Genomic DNA, 8,816 nt, shown 5'->3' with positions numbered 1-8,816 from the left:
AAAGAAGCACCAGGCGTGTAAAACACACTACTGCATTGGTCAAGAGCACAGACAGAAATCCTCAGAATCAACAGGTGTGTTATGATGGGATACAAACCTGAACCTACTGGCACAATCAACTGTGAAAAACTGCTGGGACGTGAAAATGAACCCTTATATTTGGATTGAACTGAATGGGAAACACTCCCACACACAGGCAGTGAGAACGCATGACGTCAGTGGGGTTGGAAATGTCATAGTGGTTTGCATTGTTCAGCACATGTACCTGAGAACATTAGTCACAGTGACACACACTTCTACAGCGTGTTTTATTGATGAGAAGAGTCTCTCTCGCTCTCATCTCAGGTCAAGTCTCAGATCCGGGTGGAGACTGGATCTCTGGTGTGAATGTAGTAATGAATGTAGTAATGAGATCTGCGCTATTCTGAAATCCATGTAAAACTAGCCAACACGTTAACACAACAATAAGGACAATATATAGGGTTATAGTTCAACGTAATGCCCACAATGACCTGTTAAGAGATTCGGTCATGCACATATACACAGATAACTCTCAAATGAAAGCTTAAATAAGTAATTATGTGTCTAACCATTTGTAATTCTACCTCAGAAAAAGACAGTCACCTGAACACAGACCCAACTGGTATTCATCAAGGACCAAACCATTTGGCAATGTAACATTCATGAGTTACTGTCCACAATAACTGAAGTCCTTAATCTTGTTGTTTTGGGGTCACAGGGCTCACAGACAGGTGCTTCAGCCAATGATCAGCCATCTAAACAGGAAGTCAAAGACCGTTTTGACTTCAGCTCTGGTTTCAAAGCCACAGTGACACAGCAGCTACATACAGTACATATGATAGTAGCTGTAGCAGCATATATATAGCCGATTACTCAAGTCATATGCCGTCTAATCACTCAAAATAATCACCTAAATTAATCCTCCACATTCTCTTAAAACAAATTGTGTCAAACGTCTACTCGCATCAGTCATGAACACACAAATAAATGGCCTGTGATTTATGAGGGACAGGGTTGAAGTAAATGGGGCTATACAGCTCTGCAGTTGCCTTCTGTTGTTAATGTGAGGGAGAAACGCTAAAGGATGTTCCTCTGCTTGCTTCACACACACTTAAATATTAATTGGTGCATAATAGGGATGAATAAAGTCTAGCCTGGGGCAGCAAGTTAAATCCAAACCTACTGCTGCTTCAGGCAGGCATGACTGCAGTCAGCAACCATGGTCATTAGGGTTAGATGCTAATAGCAGTTAACTCAGAAAAGAAAGAAAATCCACAAGCTGCAGGGAAACGGCTTCTCTTTCGATGAGGTGTAATGTTATACTGTAAACAGTTGTGTTTGTTTAAGTTGCACTTTGGTGGTTTAAAAGACCTTGTACATGGGTGTACTTAAAGGGATAGTTCACCCAACAAAGGAAAATTCTGTCATCATTTACTCACCTACATGATGCTCCAAATGTGTATGACTTACTTTATTCTGCATAACACAAATGAAGAATGTCCAACTGGACCCTATTAACTTTCACTGTATGAACTAAAACATTCTTAAAATGTCTTCTTCTGTGTTGTGCAGTCATACAGATTTGGAACGACACGAGAGTGAGTAAACAATGGCAGAATTCTTAATTCCACTGTCAGAAAGGTTGTGCAAAAATTGTACCTTTAGGGGTACAACAGTTCGTCACTGAGGCAGTACCCTTAAATGGACAACTTTTTACCTTATCTACCCCTAAAAGGTGCATATTAGTGCCTTTTAGAGTAGTTATATGTACCCCTAAAGTTCTATTTTGAACCCTTTAGGGGTAAATAAGGTACAAAGTTGTCCCTTTAAGGTGGCAAGCTCCTGTACCCCTGAAGGTACAATTTCTGCACACAGTGATGAGTGGACTATCCCTTTAAGACTTAACCTCTAAATTGCATGAGGGGTGTGGCTTGATGTGCATTCAGGGTTAAAAAGTGTAAAAATATACAGAGAGAAGTCATTCAGAGACAAAATGACTCACCCCAGTGTTGTCATGGTTACAATGGTGTACCAGAAGGAGGCCGGGATGCTGGTGAACTTGCTGGACGAGGAGCCTTTCTCAGCGTAGAACATGACTGTGGCAAAGATGATGATGGCCATGGTGAGGGAGAAGAGGAGGAAGCCGAGCTCGGACGCGCAACTCTTCAGCGTGTAGCCAAGGATCCGGAGACCCTGGGAGTGGCGGGAGAATTTAAAGATCCGGAAGACGCGGAACACCCGTAGCGTGACGAAAGCTCCGCTTACGTCCTCGTTGTTGGTCATGACGAGCCCAATGTAATACGGCAAGATGGCCACCACATCGATAATGCTCATCACACTTCTCATGAAGCGGTACCTGCTGGGCGCCGCGAACAGTCGCATCAGATACTCCACCGTAAAGATCATTACGCAAGCCGTGTCCATGCAGAAAAACGCCTCTGTGTAGCGCTCACCGCAAGGGATGTCTCTCTGGTTTGGCATAGAACCGCAAGGAACTGTCTCAACCACATTGGTGATGACAGATATGGCGATGAAGAATCCGGTTACGTAGTAGAAAACCAGCGCCATTTGTTCTTATTGGTCGGTGCGACGGGCATGGGCAGGTTGGCCACGGGCATCCATCCTATGGCCGCCGCCCGAGCGAAGGGGAGCCAGGCTGCCACTCCAGCAGCCATGGGGACTCCAGCTGGGGTCGAGGGGACCAGATCAAACACCTTCACAACCAGCTTGACATTAGATTAGACCCCATCTACATAGAGAGAGACAGGAAGATGGGAAGATAGGAGCGAGTGAGAGGTTGGCAAATGTGGGAGGACAGGAAGAGGAGAGAGTTCCAGTGGGAGAGAGTGAGACAGATGTGAAATGGGAGTGAAAAGACGGCAATAGAGCGAACAGGATGCCAACAGAATAGAGAGGCAGAGGAAAAAGGGAAGCAATCATGTAGAGTACAGTAAAAAGAAGTACAGAAAAACAAAAATGCAAGATATGGACAGGGAAGAACGGACAAAAAATGGTAGACTGTGTCAGACCTCAAACCTTAAGCCTATTATTTAGAATCACTCTTTCTCCCTCAAAGCAAAGTACAAAATAGATAAAACAGCAAAACAAGACAGTTGTCCATTTTTATCATTTATAGCCCATACTTTGCATTAAAGGGTGCAGATAAAACAACGCATATATTCTGACACGAATATACTGTATTCTAACATACTGTGACACTGCACTAATAGTATAGTTTTAAAGACAATTGAATAATAACATCTGTTTTACCAGACAGGTTTTACCACGTCTGTTTTTACAGTAACAGCCCATATACAACATTATAGAACACATGCATCATGACAATTCGTAAAGAAAGCTGATTTTAAAACCATTTATTCTCAGCTCATTTAAGAGAGACCCCAAAGGGTAAGAGACGGTTTGTGCTCGAGACACAGAGCCCTTCAGCAACTGCAGTTAGAAACAGATGCGAACCTGTTGAGCTTAATGCAAAACAATAAAACGCCACGAAATATCGGTCGCTAAACACTGACAGTGCTGTAGTTCGTACTTTACGAGCATCAAGATTTGCACTGTTAACACTTCAACTGCGGTTATCCACAGCTGCGCCTTAATAAATATCGCATAATATGAACAAGGCTAATCAATATTATTATTATAATAGTAATTATTATTATTATTATTATTGTTATTAATAATAATGGTCCAAATGGTAAAACACAGCAAACTCGTTTTCAACAGTTGAATTTTTTTGTTACTTACCCATGAAAAATCTTTGAACTTTTCATTCATTCAGCTACATTTATGACATTTCCTCCTGACATCACTTCGAAAGTGTTCGCCGAAACATCCGCAAATTAATGATGAAAAGAGAAAACAAAAACCCAAGTGAAAGAATAAAACAATAAGGGACTAACCAGCGTGATTGGAGCAGCGGAAAATAATAGTTTAGTTTCTTATTTGGGTCCCTCAGTCACATCCTGCGCTGTTTAATGATCCATTTGCTCGGACGGACAGAAATGCCGCACTGACCGCTCGCGCGCTCGAAGTGACTTCCCCGAGGATGCTCGGCTGATGGATAGAGGTGGTAGTCTTTTCCCAACCTCTCTCTCTCGTTCTCTTTCTCTCTCTCTTCTCTACATACACCAGCACACTCCCTTTCTCCCGCCCCGAGGTCTCTCCGCTGCCAGGTCTCGCGCTCTCTAGTTAGGCGCTGCGCGCGCGATCCGTGTTCGTGGAGCAGAGAGAGCGCGAGACGCACAGAGGCAGTATATACTCGCTTTCGCGCCACTCTGTTTGACAGTGCGCTGATTTCACCTTACTTTATAGTGGGCTCACCCTGCTTGCCGCAGCTTTGTTACCTGCAACCAATATAGAAATGAGGACGAGGTAATTGATTTGCAAAGTCATTCGCAGCCCAGGTTTTAACCATCCATATTCAAAGATGACATTCAAAACGACTTCTCATTCTCATATTGATTCGTAATGCTAAATTTAAGTAAAGCTTAAATCAGAAAGTATTAACGCAGATGTATCAGAAGTAGGCTAAGCTATCAGGATTAAAAAAAAGGTTTGTGTGTGTCATGATTCACATAATGTTTATCTGTTTTAATCTTTGTGTGATGCAAGACATTGATGCAACAAATTACTAAAATTATATGTGTGTGTGTGTGTGTGTTGAGAGAAACGTGTAAATGTTGTAGGCTAAATACATTTAAAGTAGGCTACTCGTTAGTATTTGAAGGGCTCGTAAATTGGCCAAGTCATGTTATAGCTACAACTTTAAATGTAATAATGATAATGTTCATGTGAGTGTTATTATGGTGGTCTCGCTCAGCCAGACCTTTGACTAGACTGCAAAAGGTCGGGTCGATAGCTTATTTTAGCCAAGAACCGCCCACTTAGACAGAAAGAGCTGTTTGACTGATGTGTAAAGCAATCAGTCACAGTTCGTTTTGCTTATACATATAGGTACGGGGCTATTTGAACTAGTTTGTAACGCAATTATCGGCTGATATTCAAAATAATATTCAAATAATGACGCAGCTGTTTAAGAAATAGCGGAAAATGTGTAAACGCTATGTATAATGTAGTGGGAAAATAAGTAAACAATTCATAAAACAAACCATTCTCCCTCAAGCAAAACTCTGATTATCTTTTAAAGATTTGATGTCACTGTCTTGACAAACTTTGGGAAATCCAGTGATTATTTTGCTTGTAACCTGAAAGAATAATGCTGTGGGCATTCATGCATTCATAATTATCCTTCTGCTGTCATTTAATTTACATTTGTGTTTTTTGGACCAAAATCTTAACCAGTCCTGCAAATTAATGAGCAAACACAAAGCCATATGCACTGCTGTTCTCCATGCCCAAAATCAGGCCACTGGAACTTCATTTCTGTTCTCTTCTTATTGTGTACGTGTGAATTATTTATATCCCTCTTTTTTTCTCCTGTAACGTCCTTCAAACGTGGCTCAGTGGATGAATCCTCAGCAGTTATCGGCTTTGGAAATCCTTGATGGATTTAGTGTGCTGGCGTGCCTTGTGATGGAAGCGTGTTGTTGAGTGTGGAGCGGGTTCTGATATGTGTAACCACAGATTCGCTGCTTCAGTAAGCAATATTAAGCCTAATTAACTCTGCTGGGACTCTCAGCTCTCAAAGTGGGCCTGAAGGTTCTGAAGAATACCAATAAACTCAGATCAGTGGCGACAGTGTAAAAATGCACCCTAAATGCATACTTTTTCAGTTGAGTGAACAGCAGTGCTTTTTCTAAAAACACTCACTTACCTTAACACTGGCGAAGAAATACAACTCCACAAAATTCCTTCGTAATACACTTATTCGTTCCTGAAGTAATTATAAAGCCTGTAGTCTAGTGTAACTTATTTCGGACAGACACAAGAAAGCACTATCTTAAGGGAGTAAGGAAAGAGTTTTGCCTGAAGGCCCCTCTAAAATATCCTGTCAAAGAGAATAGACTGATCAATAGCATCCAACAATGTGTTTAAATTTACAATCACAGGCACGGAAACTCGTCCACTGTCTGCGGGTAAAAGGAAACCATTAATCAATTTAACTACAGCCGTTTCAGTGATCTGACGGGGAGCAAAACCAGACTGCAGTAATTCACGTAATTACAGGCTGTGTAAATGATCGTGGTAATATAATTTAATGTTTTAATGTAAATAGTAAATGTAAGGTTAGGTGATGGGTGCAGCTTGGGTGTGGCTGATGTTTTCGCTTCCTCTGAAGCTGTATAGTCAGGCTCTTTCCTCCAGCAGGAGGTTTTAAGGAAGTAAGGTGAGCAAACTCGGTTCAGTTGTCTCCTCTAACCTCGCTGTGAACACACCAGGGGTCTGTCGTAGACAGATTGGTCACTTTTAGTGCTCTGCTGAGAGTGACACATCAGAGCAATGAAGTGCAGTTCAGTTGTGATTCATGCTGATGTGCATTTAGCTCTGAGTCACAAATTCATAAATTCTGATTTTTACATCACAGTGGCCAAAGTGAGACACAAATAGTGCCCTCAAAAGTGCAGTGAGAAATTGCTGATAAATTATTGCACTAGTGTATGTACAGTATGTGTGTGTGTGTGTATATATATATATACCCCCTTCACTTTTTTCAATTTTGTTATGTTGCAGCCTGATACTACAATTGTTTAAAATAATTTTTTTCTCATTAATCTACACTCCGTACCTCATAATATATATATATATATATATATATATATATCTCTTCCCAACAGTGCTCAAATTCATTCATTTTATGATGCCTTCATAACGTTTTTGGATCTTTTAAGTTTTGGTTACCAGGATTTTCAATGGAGGGACAGAATCCTCTCAGGTTTCATTAAAATATCTTAGTTTGTGTGTCAAATATGAATCAAAGTAACTTTAATAAATGTACTAATTAATGTTTTTATTAAAACAAAAATTGTTGTGAATATGAGGCTGGGTAAAGGATATAAAATACAATTAGCTCAGTATAAAAACAGTCTAAATCAATTGAAAGTCTCCTCTATGGTAGAAAAACAAGTGTGTGTGTGTGTGTGTGTGTGTGTGTGTGTGTTCTTAAAGAGAGGAGTGGAGCAGATATCCATCAAAATGGCTAAATCTGTTTTGAAATGCCATGCCTTTTACAGTATATGCCAACTTTCAAGCACTAGACCCTAAAATTTTATTTGGAAATTTCCATAAAGGTTGCTTAGTTCAGTTGAATAAAAACATTTCAGCATGATAACTTATTTCCCTCTCACAGATCTGCATTATGGCACTGTTTCTCAAGCTTTTTTGTCTTACCTACCCCAATAGCCCCATCTGTAAATCTCAAGTAGGTCTTTATAGACAGAAAACCAGAAATATGTTCCTTTCATACTGGATATCCTTCAGCATGATTATTAATATCATTAAAGTGGCCATTATTACAATGATTAACTAAAACAGTCGATACCGTGGGTACTGAAAAACAGGCTCATCAAATACGTTCCTTTCTGATTAATGAGACACCTTGCTTGTTTGCCAAAGTAGTAACTTTTTTTTTAGCATAGAAAAACGATCAAAACTTTTCAATTTTATTTAAATCAAATACAATTAAGTTGTAATTTCTGGCTTTATAGGCTTATGTAAGATTTGTTAAATGTTTTTGAAAGAATTCTATTATGCTTATAGTACCAAAGATGCACTTATATGATGATTCAAATTGCAATACAGTAATATTGTGAAATATCGTTACAATTTCAAATTACTGTTTTCTATTTTAATGTTGTAAAATGTAATTTATTATTATGATGGCAAAGCTGAATTTCCAGAAGCCATTACTTCAGTCTTCAGTGTCACATGATCCTTCTGAAATCATTCTAATATGGTAATCTGGTGATCAAGAAACATTTCTTATTATTACCAATTTTGAAAAACCTTGTGCTGGTTATATTTTTTTGTGGAAACCATGGTTTTTTTAATGCTTTTCCAGGATTCTTTGATGAATAGAAAATTCAAAAGAGCAGCATTAAAAATAGATTTATTTTCGAACATTAAAACAAAACCAAAAAAATTACAAATCCAAACATTTGACTGGTAAGAGACGTTTATTCTTGAATGAATGAATGCCTTTATTGTCGTACAATGAAATTAGGATAGCTTCCCCCAGCATAATTTATTAATATCATTAAAGTGATATCCATCTTATCCATCAGTCCATATATACATGCTTGTATGGACCCCATTGGTGGCATTAAACAATTTTATCTATTCATATAAATGGTCATGTTAGCCATGACATTGTTGTGTCACATTGTATCTTTTTTATACATGCCGTGTTTCCACATTGCATAAGTCAGAATAACCTCTGTGTGACCTCCAGGCTGTAATCCGTGTTTCTCAGCAGAGATCTGGGGACATAAAGCTTTGATCATATGCAGCTATATTAATAGGTGCGTATGTGCTGTGCGTCTCTCTGATGATTGAAGTACAGTGATGTTCCCCGCCGTGAGGCTGAATAAATAAGCTGCAGGGAGACTATAGGAGCCACAGCTGTGGCGAGTCTGTTAAAGGTTACTGTATTCAAGGCCCAAAGGCACCGCGTAAGTGTGTATATTAGTGTGCGATCAAGGGTGTGTGTGTTTCTCCACGTAAACGTGTTGATGTACGTCAGCACAAAAAAGCTGTTTTGGCACCCAGGTGCACATCGTACGCGGCTCCCCCTCTCTTTCCAGACCACACACGTGCATGTATACACATATACGGTGCGTTAACCTCTTAAACAGCATAACAGTGTGCTGAGGACCCTTTGC

At 39.8% G+C, this 8,816-nt stretch overlaps 1 protein-coding gene across 1 annotated transcript; it reads right to left on the bottom strand.

Moving 5' to 3' along the window:
- Positions 1-2,019: 2,019 nt before the first annotated feature.
- LOC107717503 (potassium voltage-gated channel subfamily D member 3-like) lies at positions 2,020-4,125 on the bottom strand. The gene is made up of 3 exons (XM_016524269.1): positions 3,784-4,125; positions 2,617-2,770; positions 2,020-2,575 (listed from the first exon to the last, which is right to left on the bottom strand). The coding sequence occupies exons 2-3, from the start codon at positions 2,694-2,696 to the stop codon at positions 2,020-2,022; spliced, it is 636 nt and encodes a 211-aa protein (XP_016379755.1). The 5' UTR covers positions 2,697-2,770; positions 3,784-4,125.
- Between the last annotated feature and the right edge of the window lie 4,691 nt (positions 4,126-8,816).

The sequence above is a fragment of the Sinocyclocheilus rhinocerous genome, unplaced genomic scaffold (assembly GCF_001515625.1).
Source record: "Sinocyclocheilus rhinocerous isolate Xijiao unplaced genomic scaffold, SAMN03320098_v1.1 scaffold2645, whole genome shotgun sequence".
Lineage (NCBI taxonomy): Eukaryota > Metazoa > Chordata > Actinopteri > Cypriniformes > Cyprinidae > Sinocyclocheilus > Sinocyclocheilus rhinocerous.
Note: the sequence above shows the minus strand (reverse complement) of the source record. Positions and strands in the feature narration are given on the sequence as shown.